Source organism: Dicentrarchus labrax, unplaced genomic scaffold (genome assembly GCF_905237075.1).
Source record: "Dicentrarchus labrax unplaced genomic scaffold, dlabrax2021, whole genome shotgun sequence".
NCBI classification, from domain to species: Eukaryota; Metazoa; Chordata; class Actinopteri; family Moronidae; genus Dicentrarchus; species Dicentrarchus labrax.
Window position 1 is genome coordinate 23,306,881 of NW_026136721.1, and position 20,256 is coordinate 23,327,136.

Genomic DNA, 20,256 nt, shown 5'->3' on the forward strand with positions numbered 1-20,256 from the left:
GGTCAATCTGACCTCAAAATGACGTTGACAAACACATTTCTGGTGGTAACTCAAGGACGGATGCCGTAATTATGAACAAAAGTCACACAGATGTTTAATAGGATACAACAATTCAGTGATGACATGTTTTATCCAAATGTCAAAGGTCAACTTGGCCGGGAACATCATAGCATAAAAAAACACTTTCTTGGCCATTATTCAAAACCATAACAGAAGGAGACATTGTGACCTCAAAACAGGTTTTTGCCAGAGGAATATTGAATCATGATCAAAGTCATTGTGGTGATTTGGGTTCTGACCATAAAAGGTCTTTGCACTCACATCATATCCTGTGGTGGGAGTAATAGTAAGTTAACGTCTGTGTTAAGGATGTAATGCAGTGCCAACTTTGTCTTAATCCTTTTATTCATAAAACTGCAATAGCATAAAAAAGGTTTTATGTAATTGAACCGTGTAACTGTGCTGGAGTTTATAGTGGAGACACTGGGCTAATAATTACTACTGAAACAAGGGGCACTTTTCCAGCGCCTCGGTGGCAGAGCTGTATTGGAGGACGTTGTCATAGAAACGAGTGAGCTCCAGCCGTATGTCCTTGGCACCCCTCCCTCCTGAGCCCCGGTACTTCATGGAAATGAGCTTGGAGCACAGGTAGTGGAGCCACAGCACGTTTGTATGGGGGTGGTAGTTACTCCAGTTGTTTCTGAGGCGGACAAAAAGAGCAGCGTCGCATTAATAAATCAGTAACACGATAACTGAGAGTTCAGTTTCTGCTTTAGTTCTTAGATAGTGAGAGCTGGAGAGAGGCAAGAGAGGGCAGGGGAGAGAGAGGGGATGGTACCTTTAAAAAAGATCCATGCTAGCTGTTCCCTCCTGTTTCCAGTTATTATGCTAGGCTAAGCTAACACCTGCTGTTATAATCCTCTCATTTAGCACAAATTAAATAAGTGTATTTCTCAAACTATTCCTTTAATTCAAATCACAATTAACAATCAAAATCAATATCAGTGTAGATCAGTCCAGATGACCCATATAAAACACATATCCCATCGTATAAACTACAGATGTATGATGAGATCCGTCTTATGAAGGGTGTATAATAAGAACAACCTTGGTGTTTGGAATTTCTAACTAATCAGCCGACTTGTATTTCTAGAGAACATATTGATAAATCACAGCCAAAGTGAAATCAATAAGAAGTCCAGTGTTGGTTCTTTTATCCTACACATTCAACCTATTATTATATGTGTATAACAGGATATAGTTCTTTTTGTAGGTGCATTGCGAAACTGTTTCATGTGACACATTTAAAGCATAGCACCGGTTGTTTTTGAACTGACACGTAAATGCACTGACCCATTCTCCTGTCTCATCAGTCTGTAGATATCAAACTGATAATCCCCCTGGCCCATGAAAAGCTCCTCATCCTTCGAGATATCACAGGACACCGTCAGATCATCTGCAGGGAGCAAAACATATCTCATATGTCATTGCTGTTCATTATTTTACCGGTGCTAAATAGTGATACCAAAATGTGACAAGTGGAAGGTAAATAAACATGTCTGACCAATTTCTAGTCTGGAGAGAGAGTAGTCAATGATGCGGACCAGCACTCCTTTGGTTTCCAGAGAGTTTGTTGCTCCGTTCAGGAGGAAGCTCCCCTTCTTCTCCTTGGTAGTTTTGACCAGCACATTGCCCCAGTGGAGGTCCCTGCAGTAAAGAGCACAGGGGGATAAAGTTGCCGTTTCAAGACATCAACAAATCATCCATCAAACTTGACACCACATAGACGCCAACCGCGTCGCTGAGTTGGCTCATGCCACCAGTTTGATACCGAAGGCCACATTTCACACTTGATGTGGCAGGTGCAGTTCAAGTTGATGAGGCGTCAAATTTAATGTGTACAACCGAAGGAACGTTTCAAAGTGTTTGTTGTGGCAGGCATTGAACACTTTTGTGTTGTGATTTTATTCAAACTATCAGTGTTATGGAAGCTGTTTGTTTATTTACTCAATAAAAATACAAAAGTGTGGTGGCAGGATATCATGTCACAATTTATGCATTCTTTGGTTTCTGCTTCTCAAATGTTAATATTTGCTCGCTCTTTAATGAACATATTGAACATATTTAATTTATGTTTTTCTCTGTCCTATTTGTTCTGACATTTTAGAGACTTTATATTAACAATGTCTTGTCCTGCCCAATTTGCCTAACGGCTGATGCAGGCAAAACAATTACAGTTGGTACAATTTGGAAGTGTGCGTGCGTACTCCACCTGTGTTCAAAGTGTAGCTCCTGCTCAGCAACAGCCAAGGCAGCAGTAACCTGATGAAGGATGCTCTTTGCCACCCCCAAAGACGCCAGCTTGACAACAAAATAAAGGCTTGAATTATAGACTGCATTTGTGCTCACACCACAGTAAAACAGTCACATTATAGGTTAATGATCAGACAAAATACAGATTATTCAAATTCATACATACAGCTACCTTCTGTAAATGCACTGATGGAGGAAACCATTCGAACTTAGGAAATATTAAGTTCGAAAGACTCAATTCAAGGAACTATTATTTGTACGAATGCAGTTTATTTATTAAAGCTTGAGTTTGAGGTTTTTTGTTCTGTAACAGTAGTGAAACTGGCAAGAATTTAGAGAGAGGTTTTCAACAGTCACTGAAAATAGCAATGCATCATGCTAAACGTTTACAGCTGCTGTCACTGTGATGAGGTGTGCTTACCGTTCCATTGCTGTTCTCTAAGTCGATGCCTCCAAACTCAAACTCCAGGATTATGAATAACTGATCTTTTTCAAAGAAATCTATGTAAAGACAGAAAGAGAGAGACCTAATGAAATAGACAAATGGTCCTGTATAGATCGATATTTGTATATTAAAACAAATACAAGTTCCATCAGCCACTGCAATCTGAAAGATATGCTGCGCTGCAATTCTCTCCATTATGGAATGAATATTAAATGTGAACAGTCTTTTCTCTCACTGACCTGGTCTGTCATTCTCAGAGCCTTTCTGCTGGTCGAAGGTGTCCCAAGCATTCAGGAAATCTGCAGGGTAGCAGCCTTGGACGCAGTGGAGACTGGGAGGGAACAAGTAAAGTCACATTAACACTCAAACCAACTAACAGACGCTAATAGACAAAAAGACAGAGACCAGAGAAAGTACTTACTCGATGAGTCCAATAAATCCATGAGTCTGGTTCTGCTGCTTCTCTTTCAGGCTGCTCAGCTCCCTGACAGAGAAACACACAATGCTGTTCAGTTAGCTGAACTGCTCTCATGTGGTTTCCAAGGCTCATCATTGAAAGGTTATATACATAAAGTACACTGCCACTAGATGTGTCTGACAACATTATGGAAAGGACCCCCACAGAGATAAAACTTTCTGTTAAAGAGCAAAATCCTTTTTGTTTAACCAGTAACAGCAGTTATATCACAACCAGACTCCATTGACAAAAACTTACCTCATCATAACTTCTTTCAAACCAAACAGAAACAATATGAAACTCTCAAGTCTGGATTGGTTTAACTAAACAGTTAATTTACCGAGTTAGATGAAACAGCCATTTTAGTTGCTCTCACAGTTGTACACGGAGAGACTCACGTTTGTGTGCCACTGGACCGGCTGTATAAACAATACTCAGAGAACAGCACACAGAGGTAGTGTGACGTCATTCTCCGATCAGGAGGCCATCACTCAACTATATCTTTACATAGCAAATAGTTGTTTGCTGCTATACCAATGTTCTAACTCTCTAACTAAATATCACTAAAATAAAACATGACCCCCGCAAAAATAAAAAAATGTGAGGAAAACATCTTCACAACTTCTTTAATGCACCTATGCTAGATGCAGGCTGTATTATATGGTCCCAGAAAATTAAGTAGTGTGACATGCAGTGTTAGTTTACTACTTACTTTGAGATTATAATCTCATGGAGAATCTCTCCAAAGGTCTTCTGGTCCTCTCCATTCACCTGCTCAGTGCCCTCTAGTGGAATGATCTATCAGGACAAGATCCACTGTTTTACTGCAGAATTTACTTACATTTTCTTTTTCATTCATTTATGAAAAATATATATCGCTGAGCAAATGTGTGGTTTCTTGGTATTTGACATGCCTATTTTTTTTTAAATTCAACACAACATTCCTGAGTTTGGAGATTCACTCTTGACCTATGAAATATAAATGGGATAAAATATTATAAACTCAAGGTACACTTAATGACCATTCACTTGTTTCCCACAGCCTTCTTCAGCAAATGACATATGCTCAGGTGTCGTCACATGATGTAACTACAACCAATTGTTATATATGTGACTGAAACTGAATTCATTTTTATGTGATGGCAGCTGAGCAAGTTTCATGCACTGAAGAAGGCCATGGAATATGGTCAAAAGCTGCGGAGAAAAGCAGGAGTGAACTTGAAATATTCTGTCACAAACATTTTAGTCCAACAGAAAGAAAGTCACCTTCTCTGAACATACAACCCACAGAAGATTAACATATCAACAGTACATTAAAGATGCAATACAGTTTATATCACATTGTTAGACCTTAGGCAATACAATGCAGAACACACAATCTAAAGCACACATATATTCACAAACATACATACCTTGAGTGCAACAGTGTCTCCTGAGGTGTTGGTGGTGGAGAAAACCTCTCCGAAGGTCCCCTCCCCTATCTTCACACATTGTTTCATGCGCTGAGGGAGTATACATTCCTCCCATGGCAGAGGGCGCTTCTGGCTGCACTCCGCGTACACCTTCTCTGCATCTGACAGATCTGCGTCCCCACACTCAACCTGTAAAAAAAAAAAAAAAGACAAGAGGGAGGAGGTGACACACATACACCACAGGAGGTTCCCACCGAGTGTAATAACCTATTTACAGTCAAACAAAGCAGAAAAAGTAGTACAACATCAGTGTTTGTATGTTAATCGATGGGAACTTGTCACAAGGCCCTCTGCAGTATGTGCATTCTCTTTCATGGCTGATTATGTGTAATGTACCAGAGAATTGGAGCTGAGAAGCTGTGACTGGAGGCGTTTGGGGAGCGGTGTCCGAAAGGGTGTGGCAAAGAGATCCTGGCTGACATCCGCTAACTCCGTTCTTCCATGAGAGCCCGACACTGACAGACGTGAACTCCTCGGAGTGAGTAGCACTAAAGAGAGGGAATGAGGAAAAAGAGACAAAGAAAAGAATGAAAAGGGGGGATGGAAATCAAAGATCGCACACTTTAAATTCAATTTTAAAAAATGTTAGTGGTCCAACTCTGTGTTGCGTGTGTGTGTATTACCCATGCCCTTGCGATGAACAGAGAGGGCAGCTTTGAGTCGGCTCCAGGTGTGTGTGTTAGGTGTGAAGTCAGCCAACAGAGACGAAAGGTTGAGCCGACTCGCTCTCACCGGGGTGGAGAAATTCATGGTTCCCAACGGGTCCTACACACAGGATGGATATTATAGTTTGTCAATGATTCCACAGCTCCACTTGCGGTCATTTTAAATCCTTCCTCAACAAGGAACATATAATCAGTTTTTCTTAAATGTAATTTTTCAACACACGTCGTCACAAACAAAATTCCACTCACCGTTATTGTCTAGTCGGCAAGCAACAAGAAACTTAGCCACAGTTAACTCAAACAAAACCAAAAATGTGTTTGCAAGCATGATGGATAGCACTGAAGTTAAATGGGAATTTTGTTTTCTTTTTTTTGTTATTGGGATCAACAAAACTTTCATTAGACCTGACTTGAATACAGCATCACTGATATTACTTGACTAGCTCAAAGAATTATTCAACCTCCCAGACTCACTAAATGTGTAATAGACCATTTTTTTGGCACAGAGTGGATGGACACCAAGATCGTCTCAGGTAACAATAAATATTTGACAAATCAGGTGAGGTTCAGGTCATAAAACCTGAGGAAAGCCACAAGCCCATTTACTGATCCAAGTGCTGTTAAATGTCCTCCCTTCTTAGCCAGGAATATATAAAAAATATCAACATTTAAAACTATTTCAGAAATTCAATTAAGTCTTCACATAGTTTATTTTGTCTGACAATGGTTGACAATGTCGTGCAGTGCTGTGTTTGTGTGCATGTTGTTCTCACCCGTGGCTGTTTGTGTTGTGCAGAGATTAGCTCATTGATGCTGCAGTCCACAGCCTTGTTGCCGCCCATCTGTACAGTCCTGCTCCTGAACACGTGTGTGCTGGCACTGTCTTTGTTTTTCCAGCGACTCACACTGAGACCGCTCACACACGCCTTCCTGGTTGTCCCAGGTCGGTCTGTTGATGTGCTCCTCCTTTTCTTTTCTTTAGGAGCCAGAGAGGTCTTTTTTCTTTTGTGGGGAACGTTGTCTGAAGCAATCTTGTTTTCAGAAGTAGTTGAGCCCCTTTTTTTAATATTGACTTTCATGGCAGAAGTGTCTTTATTACAGTGATTAGTGCCAGTCTCAGGCTGGTTCTTTGTCTGGTCATCACTGGAGTCTGACACATCGGTGGATGAGTTAAGTTTTCTGTCTTTGAGCTGCAGAATTTCTTTCAATTGGGATAAAGTTACCCTCTTTATCTCGACAATGAGATTGTCAGTTTGACATTTCTCTTTTAGCATCGTTGTGAGAGCCACTGCCTTTTCTTCTGTTTCTGGGACATTAGACCGTGCCTGAGCTCCTGGACTGCTGTCATTTAATGACCTTCTAACAGACGGCATCATTCCTTCCGTTGTTTCTCCTGAACATGTGAGATCTTCTGGGTCGCTGATGCTGTGTGTGAGGTCATTTTCAGATTTGTTTACATCTGGATTAGCTGACTCATCACAAGCCAAACCCACATTGTTCTGCTGCACGAACCCTTTGAGGTTCTGAACAGTCAGTTGTGACAAAGCCCAGTTTTTTAGCTGAACTGTGCATTTCTTAGTAAGACAGTCTTCCTTTACTGCTACAACCGCTTCTTCAGTAAACAGTGCTTGCACGGGGCCGTTGGCTGGTAATTGTGTGCCCATGATAAACTCATTGCTGCTGTCTGTGTGGTGGGTAGATCCAACATAAAGTACTGATGCTGACTGGTCCATGGGTTCCTTTGAGGGTTCAGCTGACTGCTTACAGTCAGCTGATGGAGAATTGTTAGTGCTTTGACTGTCAGTCACTGAGGCTGCATATTCAGAAGACTCAAAACCATTTACAGAGTGTGAATAATCACTGGTTTTATTGTTGGTCACAGACAAATGAAGATTAAACAATGGTTCTGAAGACTGTGAAAGGTCAGTAGTATGAACGCTGTCCACAGACAGAGGATGTTCATTTTGATTCATTGTTTGCCGGCTGTGGACTGAGCTTGAATGCTCCAAACAGGACGAGTAGGTAGTTTGACTGCATAGCTGAGTCATAGTGAGGTTGTAAAATCTTTCCAGCTGCACTGTGCAGCGCTCAGTCAAACATTTCTCCTTCAGAGCCTCTACCAGCCACTCTAACCCTCCTGCTGCTGACACAAAATGACTGCTGCTTTCACTGTCTTCTGTAGAGAGCAGGTTTAGACTTGGTAATTCCCCAGCGTTCTTGGTTTTTAGGTCTTCACTGTGGCTATTGGCTTCCGCACTACAGCTACTTCCACTGTTAGTGCTCTTGGACTCCACAAATAAATCACCTGAAGGTCCTTGCTCATCAAGGCTCGACTGTGGCTTCTCCTCAGTATGAATCCCAGTAGGTGGTGAAGAACATGGTGGGGCGACGGGGTGCCCTGGTGAATCCAGATCTTCTTGGAATGTGCTCAAGACACCTATACAGCTTACTGACACGGATGGAGGGGTGACAGATTGATCATTGATAGATATGGCTTTATGGCGTGGTCGTTTGCTGAAGGGGCCTGCAGAGGGTGTAGAGCAAAAGATGGGCTTCCTGGAGCAGGGTCCAATGCTGTGATCTGCCGACTCATTGAGTGATATCTCTTGGAAGGGGTTAGTGGCAAAGCTGCCAGTCCCTGCGGCATTCACTGAGTTCTCCGCACTTGACACCACAAATGTTTGGGGGACCCTCCTCCTCTTCCAAGTAGGCCGAAGAATCCTACTGGAACCAAAGGCTCCAGAAGTAAACTCCTCAGAAGAGTTGAGTGTCTTGAATGTTGCTTTAGGGGGTTTGGCGGCCACAGCACGTCTGCGGCGGGTGACAAAGCGGCCCGCAGAAGGAGGGTGAACACTGAGAAAAAGAAGAAGAGGCGGAAGAAAGCTATTGGTTTCAGAAAATTAGCGGACGTTCAGCCTGAAAACAGACATGCATTATTTTAATGCATTGGTCCAGGTGTTAGATAATGAGTTTAAAGGCTCAACAAACACCAAAACATTGCAAAATACTGTTTATGTTACAAAGAAATCCACCAGGAATGTGCCCTTGCATGTATTTAATAGCAGTGAGGCAATATTTGAGTTTAACTTTTTTTGCAGCCATCCTCTGCTTCTCCTTTTAAATGAATGGAGAAGGCGGCTTTTTTCCTTCAGAGCCAAAGTCAGTCTGAATGCAGCCTTAGGTGGCAGAAACGCTTCAGCCAATTAATGAGAGGATCGACAGACTGACTAGCTGTCTGAACACTTACTTGGAGTCAGTCTTCATTTGAGTTGATTTTTTGTGACATTCTGTAGCAGACGTTGAGTCTTCCTCACTCTCGCTGGTCCTTGGGACCTGCTGGCCTTTCTGTCTCATCAAGACCCCTGGCACAGACACAAGCCGGCTTTTCCTGTTGACGCACAGAGCCCAAAAAGATCATTTTAGAAACATATTGACAGACACAAATGGCTGGTTATAAAAATCTGAACCGGAAAAGTATACAATTTACAACAGATACTAATTCTACCACTGTTTTAGAAAATGCTGTTGTCTAAATTTCAAAGATATTTTAAAAGCTGTGTACTGCCACCAACAACCTCTAAAAATCAAATGCTTGAAAGGTTAGGACACATTAAGAATATGGGTCTGTCAATCTAGAGAGAGGTTGTAAAATAATGAATCAAAGTACCAAAAACCGCGAGAAGTTTTATCTAGGAATAACAACAACTCATGTTTAATAATTCAAAACACTAAACCTGATCTCAACTTATCTGTGAAGATCTGATGCTTTTCTCTGCATCATATCATACAACTGAGTTGTGTGTGGATTGCTGGACAGACAAAATAAACTTGATCTGAAGATAATATTTTGGGTTCTGGAAACAACTGATGGTTATTCGTCATTTTATTTTACATATTGATTTTAAAAAACCAAATGCAGCATTCACAATCAGTGGTGGTAAATGCACAAGTCCTCTGTTATGACCAGTAATATCAATTATTTGCTTGCAGTCACTGTAGTAACATGAAAAAAAAAAAACACAATCAAAAAACGTACATACTTGCTGACAAGTTGCGTTTCTATGTGTTATATGCTTGTGCTTAATTGGTGCACAGACCTGGTTGTCTTGCTATGCTGAGTGGGCTGAGGACGGGGAAGGAGGGGCCTGTTGATGTTCTCCTCATCACTGCTGGTTTCTATCAGATAGGCTTTTCTCCGGACAGGACGGAAGGCTTTAGCTACAGAAACACAAGTCTTCTTCTTTCTAATAATAAAGAAAAGATTAAAATTCACTGATGAGCAAGGAAGGACGTGGAGCATGAGCAAGTAGATAAAAAAAAACAAAAAACAACAACCCATAAATGATGAAATAAAGCTACCTCAAGGATATTGTGTTTACCCTAGCGTGGACAAATTATTATCAAACCTTTTTTGTGTAATGAAATTAGATTAGCAACGTTTTCCATAATTGTCACGTTAAGAGTCTATAATTGGTTAAATATTAAACAGTGTAAATTAAACAAATGCATATTAATGAAATAATGACATCGCTCAAGTGCCACTTTCATTTTTGTTCACAGACCTGGTTGTCTTGCTCTGCTGAGGACAGAAGGGGGAGGAGATACTCTCGTCATCGAAGCTCTTCTCAGTCAGACATAGCATGGCCTTTTTCTTGGCAGGACGCGCAGCTCTTTGACTAACCACACTAGTCTTCCTCTCGCTATCAAAATGGAAAACATCTTAGTGTTGTTGTTCCCTTTTTATATATTAAATGCATCTTGGAATACTTTCCGTGCTTTTATAAACGCAAACTGTTACAGATCCCCTCCAGAAGTGTATTATGACATATACAAATAGTCTGATTGGAACATTAATGTGTCTGATTTATTTCTTTTCCACAAAATTACAATTTCCACATTAAAATCCTTGAAAGCATCTACCTATGCTACCCAATTAAAAAGTCTCTATGAACATGCAAATATGGTTCATTTCCAACAAGTTTCTATATCACATTTGTCTAATGTCTAAGTTGCATACAGGACCAGGATTGATCTGCTTTCCAGTGAGCACAGAGAAACTTTCCACTTCCAGCAGATGATCTGTGAAAACATCCTTCTAGTGTCAAACTCTGTACATAACTACATTAATGTGCACAGTGAAGTCCAAACATCACACTGCAGCGACAAGAAGAAAAACATACTTTTGACTTGAGGGGCACATTAACAATAAACTTTATTCTAGGATAACATTTGCCATATAGTTCCATGTAGCTACAGTAGAATAAGTAAGTGTAGAACAAACAGACAAACAATAACAATAAAGAGAGAAGTGTTTAATGGGAGGAATGACAACCCGGAGGAGGAGGAGGAGGAGGAGGAGGAGGAGGAGGACGACTCCTGTCTCTCCCTGTCGACCAGAGTATAACATTACCTTGAGCTCGGGGGTGAGCTGTCGAAAGCCTGCTTGTGGTTTTCAGGTGAGATCCATGTTGGCAGCTTTCGCTTCTGGTTAACGTATGTCTTCATAAACAACGGCTTTGACGACTTCATGGTGAGACCAACGTTAACATCCGTCAAGGTAGCCAGCTAGCTCGACCTCTTGCTAACTGTAAGCAAAACTCACTAACGTATTTATTTCAACGCCCCTACAACTTATTAAAAATAATCGACGGAACTCATTCAAACGCCATAGTTGTGTTTAACCCATTCCCATAACTGACCGCGTTATATATTATATGATCTTTTTCTCATCGCGTTCATTATCAGCGAGATCTGAATCCTCTGGACCCGCTTCTTGTTCAAACTGCTGCTCACCGCTGATTGGTCAACAACCGGTGACGATACCAGCACAGCGCCACCTGGTGGATTGGAGTAATTACAGCTTGGAGGATAGATGATCTCTCTTTATGTGTTCACATGCAGGCTATATGGACACATAGCCTGCAAGTGTATGAAGTTGCAATAAAATGTTTGGATAATTGCATCTGATTAACACTTAAATCAGTCATGTAGTGTCAGAAAACAATCCCCATGCAATAACCCTGTAACACTAAAGCATCCAGTGTACCTATCTGTACCTATAAATTATATATTTTATAGTTTAACAGGTTTTTTTTTTTAACATGTAGCCTACATATCAGCACCACTGTCAAATCTAAATCTGTATTGTATACATGCACATACTGTACATCACCTATTTCATATATAAGAAATAGCCTATTACATTCATCTTTCCAGCAGTCTTCACACTCTACACACCCTCGCACTGTTCTTTACAATTTACAGAAACGTCAATGTTGTTATTTTATACCCCTATTTTTTCACCTACTTGTATGTTTAGTTCAGTGTTTATTTTTTGCTAAATTGGTAAAAATCTTGTAGCTGAAGTTGTTCATTGTATGTGTACACATACTTGGCCAATAAAGCTGATAAAACCATCCTCTGACATGGAGCATGACCAAACAATGCAGTAAATAGGTTTTACCACCAGGTGTCATCATTTCATCAGATTGTCCTGTTTTATATACAAACTAAACAGCATATAGCTGAGATATTTACTTCAGTATTGTGTGTGCTGAATATTGCTTCTGTTGCCATATTTATTTTAGAAATACTTGGAATGTAAAACTATATTAGCATATATAGCACGGTGAAGCAATAATAGTAACATAGCAGATAAGAGAAATGTGATCATTAGTCATGGACAAGTGGAAACTGAGGTCACCAAAGATTCATCCATCCAGGACCACAAATATCTGTACAGTCATCTGTGTTGTGTCTTCTTCTTAATGCCCCACCTTCCATATACACCCAGTTAGACTTCTTTTCCTCCAGTCCAGACTGACTCTGCCCATTCAAGATTTCAAAAGGTTTAAACAGTAACCATTTCATGGTTTGGCACTTTTAGACCATTTACACACACTGTTGGTAATTATTTTTCAAAGCAAAAGCATGACTTACAATTTGTTCAAACACTTTCCAACCTTCTGGGCACCATTTGATTCCCATTCAATTCTGTATGTAAATAATCTTGCAGAGCCTTGAAAGGTTTCTCAAAAGTAATCCAATAACCTTACTATTATCTTATGTGCAACTCCAGAATGGCCAATAATAAAATGCTATACACTGTTAAAGTGCTCTGGGACTGTGGCCTGATTACATTTGCTCAGCTCTGTTTTCAACGAGGAGAGGGCAGGACAAATTCACAGTTTTTTTTTCAAGAATATTTATCATGCGTGCACGAATTCCACACAGTGCATCTAATCCAGATTATAATGAGGAGTCATTCAGACTAAATGCTTTTTTTAGGTCCTTGTGTAGTAAAATTAAGTAGCTGAAAACTGAATGCTATCAAATGCTGTCATGTGTGGTGGCTTTCTATAGTTCGGTTTGTAGTTAGCAGTACTGGAGAAAGTCATTTGAATGCTGGTTTATTATCCATCAGTTTATAACCAATACAGCAAGGCAATAAGTCAGCTTGCTCCTCACATATTATTATAATTAGGTAGAACATTGGCTCATAACAATCATTACAAACTCAAAGGCCAAATAATGTTTATCTACAGGCTGATATTTTATTATTTGGGTTTGCATGTAATGACATTATCATAGGCTATTGATGGTGTGATGTTGTTAATATAACATTACCTACATACATAACTTCTCATATGACAGCTCATTATTACTGACTTACTTTACTAAGGTCCTGTGTAGCATAGACACTACATTATTCCATACATGTCTTATAATTTATTTGCTACCAGAGTATACTGTTGTATGCTGCTACTACTGTAACTCTGTATTCTGTCATCTGTGTTTATCATTTATTAATATGTCACCTACCCACATGTCACATATTAATATTTATAGTTATTTGTGAATATTATATTCATCTTATTTTCACATTATGCTTATACATAAACACAACTTAGTATATTATACACAGTGGTCGAGGCTAAAATATGATTTATTTCCCATTTTCGCCAATGTGATGGGAAAAAAAGGATTCTGTAAGTGATTATAATGAGAAACTTTCTCAATATTTTTGAGTATCTCAAAATATTGAGAAAGTTTCACATTAATTTGAGATACTTAACACTTACAGGATCCCTTTTTTCATCACATTGTCGGAAATTGGCTTCCATACTTTCTAACCTCTTATTTAGGTTTATTTCCCTACTCATCTGTATCCCATGTATTTCCCATTTCTATTTTTATTTTCATTATCATCATAATAATATCATAATCTATGTTTAAGAATAAAAAAAACGTACAAGTGTATTTCCCTCGTTTAGCTGTACCACATTATGAGGTGCAGGCAGTGATTTGTGGCCCCGCTGTAGGATAAAGTCCCGACTTTGGACAGTAAAGGGAGTGTTAACAAAAAGAGGAGCGTTTGCTTCCGGAGCAGCGTCCCCCGGTTCCCCCTGTCGGAGAGCAGCGGCATCTGGGAGGGAGGAGAAAAGGAACAAGCCTCGAGAAAACGTAGGGGAGGAGAGCAAAAAAAAAAAAAAAAAAAAAAGACAGGAGCGCAGCGAGGAGGACGTGAACACACTGGAAAAGGAGGTGAGTGGTGTGGTATGCCGAGAATTTTCGCTTGAACACAAGAAGGTTACAGTTGCCCCTCGACCTCGAATTGAGAGAAAACGTGAGTAACTTTCCATATTCTCCTGGGCGACGCATTGCTTTGGCATCCGAGGGCCCCGCTGTGTTGCAAACAAGTCGGAGAAAGGTGGGGGAGACTGGGGAGGCTGCGGCGGTAGATATGTGTGTGTGTGTGTGTGTGTATCACATTTAATGTTACAGGACCCACTGGTGTGTGTGTGCTCTCCTTTTTGAGTTTATTGTCAGAGATTTAACGCTGTGACCGTTGAGTGAGTCCTCTCGCGTTGTCAAGGAATGCAACGGTTGTTTATAAAAAAAAAACAACAACAGCCGTTATAGGGACGTTGTCGACCGTTGACCACCGCTCTGCTTTAAGGATATATTAGCTTACTATACAACAACTCGACCGCTGTTGTGTTCGTCATTTACATTTTGGGGGAAAACGCTTCGTTATGGACATTAACAAAAAAAAAAAGCATTTCATGACACCTCTTGAACACCTGTGCTCTCTTCACGTAGAGGGCCCCCATCAGCTGGTAAGTGGCTGGTTGACTGAGCACCAGTTCACTAGACATTTAACAAAAAGAAAAGCCTCACACACCCTTAACACCTTCATACACAGTAACTCATTATTTTGGTACTTATTACTGTTTCTAGCTGTTCTTTGATAATCATATATTCCGTAAAAGGTAAACTGGGATTGAGCTTCTCCTCCATTTCCATTAGTGAGTTGAAGTTGAGTTGAGCTGGTCACTAAGTGTAATGTAACTTAAGTATCAGCAAACTGAGTGTGTTGGGTTGCACTGCAGCCATTGAAAGTATGCAGCTAATGATTTTTCAAAATGATCTATTAATTTATGTTTTTAAATTTTTAATAAGTCAGATAATAGTTAATAATAAATCTGGTTGTTTTTGTCTAAGAGACTAAAACATAGGAGGAAAAATCTGTTATATAAAACAGTTAAAAGCATCAAATTTGACCTAGAATGAGCTAATGTTTCTTTCTGTTCTGCCTCATCAATTACTTAATTAATTAATCCATTATCAAAATTGCTGTCCCTTCATTTCTCTCAGTTGAGTAATTGGTCAACTAATCGTTTCAGCACTTGAAGCCTGACTCAGGTCAGTTTATCCTTTAGTTCCCATTCAGAGAAGCTCCAGCTCCTGGACTCGTGCCTCTATCCTGTGTCCCGTGTAGGTTTTCTGTGCTGAGCTTCACTTTAAGTAATAAAGAGGTTCATTGTGAAACAAACAAGCATAAAGGAGGGTATTCTCTTGTCTTGCGCACATATACGTGGAATAGCCTGGGTCTACAGGCCATGCAGGCCCCTTGGGGGGTGAGGCTGGGGCTTGTATTGGTGCATGGTGCTGGCTGGACGTGGATAGTTAATCGTTCCCAGCCTTGCTCTGGTAGTTTCTGCCAGGCTCTTGAGATAATAGGCCTGTTTGTTTTATAAAAATATGGAGCCACTTAATCGCTTGTTTACGTCGTGTGATTAAGGACAATGATGCAGATAACTTTCCTGTTTTGTTTTTTTTTCTAGGACATGGCGAGGGCAGAGATTGGGTTTAGATGTGTTATGATTGTGTATAAAGACGTAACGGAGGAATTATTGTTGACTCTTCCTGTCAAAACTTTCACAAGGGCCAGATTTGTTGTTGTGTAGTAAGAGAGGAACCTGTGAAACTGTTCATGTAGTGTAGTTTGTGTGGAAGGGGGAAGGAAGACTGAAGTTGTTGACAATAACATGAATTACCAGAGGACCTGTCTGCTGTTTCTGGAGTGCACCACTGAGGTTTCTCTCCCCCCCGTCTCCCTGCCTTACTCCCCCACCCTGGTGACACTGGCTCTCGGTTTTGCACTGATGCTGTTTACATTAAGGAGGTGTGTTCATAAAGCATAGCCTACTTGTCAAAATAGTGAATGAAATCTGGGATAATGCCATGTTTTTTAATCTCAGCGTAAACACTGTGATGGTAAACAGCCAGTACTCACTATTTTTAGGCAGCGGTTGTGGTGATTTTATGAGATTCACGCTGCGGCAATGGTTTGCTGTTTATTAGTGCAGTCCACAAGAATGAACGTGTCACTGGCTGTACCAACAGAGTTGAAATGGTGCACTGTCATCCTCTCTCCTTCTCCGTCACTGCCTGCCTCCCTCCCTCCCTCTTTATCCTTCCAGCCTCCTTGCCCTGCTGCCTTGCTCTTCATCCAGCCCTGGCCTCAGTGTATGTATGTATGTATGTATGTGTGTGTGTGTGTGTGTGTGTGTGTGTGTGTGTGTGTGTGTGTGTGTGTGTGTGTGTGTGTGTGTGGATACATGATGTCATTGCTAATTACCAAGGGCTCTTAGGCTGTTTAGTTGGTTTATATTCTGCCCCTCTCCCCCTTCTCTGCTCTCCTTTTTTGACTTCATTACCCTTTCCCTCTTTACTCTCCCTCCCTCTGTAGCATTTCTATACAACACCAGGAGTTGCTGAGTATGGAAAAAGTGACTTGGACATTTATGGGCTGAGTTTTGGGCCAAGCACTGCAGACTGTTCTGGTGTGCTTGTGTGTGTGTGTGTGTGTGTGTGTGTGTGTGTGTGTGTGTGTGTGTGTGTGTGTGTGTGTGTGTGTGTGTGTTTGTTTAGTTTTAGTGTTATGAAAGTGCCTCAGTTTCAAGATGGCCCCTCTTCTGCTGAGGTAGTTTCTGTCACCTCTATGAGATTGCAAAATAAAGACACATGCATTCAACGATACTGTACACAGTACACATGTACAGGGACAGAAATAGCGATTCCGTAATGTAAGTTGTCACCATGTGAAGCTGTGAGCATGTCAGACACCCAAAAATACCCCGCGATATCTTAGCTAGCCCCAAAGCGTTCTGCAGATTGGATGTAATTTAGTTGGCCCGGCTATAAATGTGTGTGTGTGTGTGTGTGTGCGTGTGTGTGTGTGTGTGTGTGTGTGTGTGTGTGTGTGTGTGTGTGTGTGTGTGTGTGTGTGTGTGTGTGTGTGTGTTGGTGTGTGTGGTGTTGGGAGTTTCTTGAATGCAGCACCAACCTGTTAGTTTGTGTGTGGTCGAGGTCATGCACAACAGCTGATGAGAAGGGATGGTGAAAGTGTGCATGTGCGTACATGTCTGTGTGACTGTGTGTGTGTGTGTGTGAGAGAGCAATCAGATAAAGAGCACGGAGATCCGTTATCACCACCCTGCTTCCCCTGCGAAACAATACCACTGGTCCACCCTTGACCAAACTGGTGTATGTATGTGTGTGCAGGCATGTGCATATTTGTGTGTGTAGACCAGATTGGACAGATGAATGATGAATTAAGGACAGCAGAGAGTAGATTCATCCCAGGCTGTCAAGTTGGCAAGATAACCAGACTGCAGTTTATTTGTGTGTATTTATGTGCGGTGGTGGTTGTGGAGGCTGTATGTGTGTGTTGTCAATCTTTTTCTCAATCTCATTCTCTTCACTCTCTCTTTCAGCCCCATATCGATGCCTCTCAATAGGGTTATTGTGCCCACTGTCAGGCCGGCTGCTGTGTGTGTGTGTGTGTGTGTGTGTGTGTGTGTGTGTGTGTGTGTGTGTGTGTGTGTGTGTGTGTGTGTGTGTGTGTGTGTGCATTGTTGTTGCAGGGAGCAGACAGCCGTGAGGTGTGTTTGAACAGAGAAGGAGCACAGAGGCCCTGTTCATCCTGTAGGGTGTGAAACAGAATGATTGGGCCCCCTTTCTCTCTTTCCTCTGTCCATCCGTCTGTCTCACTTTCTGACAGTTTTTCACCCACATGCTCGATCCTCATCACCTTCTTTTTTTTGCTCAGTTTTACTTTGCGTCTTTGTTTTCTTACTTGTGTGTCTGTGCATGCGTGCGTGTGTGTGTGTGCGTGTGTGTGCTGCCGTGTAATGTGTCAGCTCCTGGCAGCCCTCGCTGATCGGCTGTCTTCGTGCTGTCAAGTCAGCCTTGTGATTGGATCGTCAGTATGCATGTTATTCTGCCTACAAATTACCTGTGGAAGCAGGCGAGGAAAGACAAGTTTTCCGCGTTAAAGGAAACTCCACCCGCAGACACAGACTTACGCTCACTGTCACACACTCGGTGCACATGCACGCACACACTTTGCCACTCTTTTGTGTTCATATGTTTCTGGTTTTGATGTTGTCTTTTCCACATCGCTGCACTTTCGCACGTATACCCCCATCACTCCCAGTTCAGCTGCATAAGGGTTTTCTGCCTCCCTTTCTGACCTTCCTCTCTTACTCTCTCTGACTTTCAAACACACACACACACACACACACACACACACACACACAAATGTCGTCATACGCTATGAAAGACAGAATGTGATGAAAGATGCTGTAAAGGCCAGAGCCCCAGGTGCCTCTGTAAATTGGCCAACCATAGCTAGTTCAAGGATTTTTGCTGCGTTGTCTCAAAACAAGGATTGACTCAGACTTGTTAGTCTGTACTCGACTTCTCTTATCTTCCATCCTTGCTGCCTTCACCAGGATCGCTTAGATAGGCAGATGTTCGACTCATAGTAGGCTACCTTAATGCATGAGGAATATGCAAGTGCAAGAAGCCATGGACTACGATAGTAGGGCATGCCATGTGAAATATTTGCTGCCCACTGATAATCAGAAAGCATGCAGTATGCTATTCAAAACATCTCACTTGCAATTACTGTAATGCCGTCAAGGATTAGTGACTAGTCGATATAATGTTTTTGCATATTCTACTGATAAAAGACAATAATTTGCACATTAGCAGAGCATATTAGACTGAGCTTGCATAATCAGTTTAGCATTTCTCACTCATCTTTTGCCCCACTGTTACTAGTATATCACTGGTATGGGTGGTGTTACTTATGGTGCTCCTTTTGGTGTTCCCCTTGTAGCCTTAAGCTCTTAAACCTTTTATGTTTACAACTTCTTCAGTTGGCATTATTTGTCACTGCTGAGATTTTGTGATTAGCGTGGGCATTTAGCCATTGATTAGTGATGCTGTCAGTCAAAAATTTTAATCATCAGCAAATCAGACACAGTATTTAAGGCCTATGACAGTGCCAGACATCAACAGAGATGTTAAATCCTTTATTTTTACATTTCAGACATGAAAATATTAGTGCTCGCTCTATAGTCTAGTCGAGGTGGGACGAATAATTGCTACAGCTATACATAGCAATGTGGTCTCCTGCAATACATTATCAATACCCTGGCACTAATGCAGATTGCAGCTTGCTTTACTGCATACATTTAAACTCAGGAGCTGTTGTGTTTTCTGCCAGCTCAGCCTTTCTACCACTTTATGGCGGTTTTATATTTGAAGGACAGCACATGTACATGTTTTAGAAAGCCTCAGACTGCATGCATTTCTACGTATACAATTTCTACATTTTGTTTGGTATTAGTTGTGTAAAACTGCACTTCATGTGGCAGTTCATAAATTCAGTGAACAAACAATTGATACACTTTTTTATTTTAGTTTTTCCACAGATGTTGTTATGTATTGTAGGTAACGGTGTTCCAAATGCTGTAACGTGCCACTATTGTTGTCGTAGGCAATGTAGTTATGTTTGTTTTGTAAGTTGTATGTTTATGAATGTATGTTTGTCCTATGGTGAAACCATAAAGTGGTCCATAAAGTTTTCGCATTCGTATGTTACCCTTTGAATGTAATTAACTATTAGTCGATTAATCTGCAACTATTTTTGTTATCAAATAATCGTTTCAGTCAATTTTCAAGCAAAAAGGCTAAATATTCACTAATTCCTCCTTTTCTGTTGTGATGATTTGCTGCTTTTCTCTGTTTTATATCACTCTAAACTGATATTATATTTCGGTTTGGAACTCTTGGTCAGACAAAACAAGAAATATGTCATCTCAGGGTCTAAATTGTGATGGGCTTTTTTCCCAGTATTTTGACATTTTGCCCTGCAAATGTTCTAGAGTTAACTTTTCCTGCCATGGTTAAAACTTACCTTGTGGTGGACTACCTGATGTATCTCGTCTTGTAATTAATTTAGGTAGTAGATGACAGCCTAAACAAAGGACACACTCATCACAAATATGGCATTTGCTGTGTGAAATCGTACGCTTTGTTTCATAAAGTGTATTCATTTGTCCGTGTTAGCAGAGGTGGTCTTTTTTTCTGGTGAAGTGGCTCCTGTGTAAAACACTGCAGCAAGCCTTGCTCACTAGTTTTTAATAGCCAACAACTTCCCCAGTCTTCCTTCTGTTGTAACAATTAACCTTCATAGACCCGAGTCTGTGAATTGTATAAAACTCATTCTTCTCTGCAAATGCAAAGGATGACAGGTGATAGGAATGT

General features: G+C 40.9%; 2 protein-coding genes across 6 annotated transcripts in view; one reads left to right on the top strand and one right to left on the bottom strand.

The window, feature by feature from the left end:
• Positions 1-69: 69 nt before the first annotated feature.
• On the bottom strand, positions 70-11,144 carry haspin (histone H3 associated protein kinase). The gene is made up of 16 exons (XM_051385340.1): positions 10,763-11,144; positions 9,915-10,052; positions 9,450-9,596; positions 8,600-8,740; positions 6,126-8,205; positions 5,311-5,452; positions 5,024-5,175; positions 4,628-4,816; positions 3,928-4,013; positions 3,180-3,242; positions 2,998-3,089; positions 2,735-2,814; positions 2,273-2,361; positions 1,565-1,707; positions 1,354-1,456; positions 70-700 (listed from the first exon to the last, which is right to left on the bottom strand). Exons 1-16 carry the CDS (start codon positions 10,879-10,881, stop codon positions 499-501), a joined length of 3,966 nt encoding a protein of 1,321 aa, XP_051241300.1. The 5' UTR covers positions 10,882-11,144; the 3' UTR covers positions 70-498.
• Positions 11,145-13,795: 2,651 nt separating this feature from the next.
• apbb2b (amyloid beta (A4) precursor protein-binding, family B, member 2b) overlaps positions 13,796-20,256 on the top strand; it is a 44,996-nt gene continuing 38,535 nt past the window's right edge. For 3 of the 5 annotated variants that reach the window (XM_051384314.1, XM_051384318.1, XM_051384319.1), the window contains exon 1: positions 13,825-13,978. The gene's annotated coding sequence lies outside the window, so the exon portion shown is untranslated. Of the gene's footprint in view, positions 13,979-14,112; positions 14,472-20,256 lie in introns of those variants that run through there. The other 2 variants (XM_051384315.1, XM_051384316.1) reach the window with 2 other exon arrangements.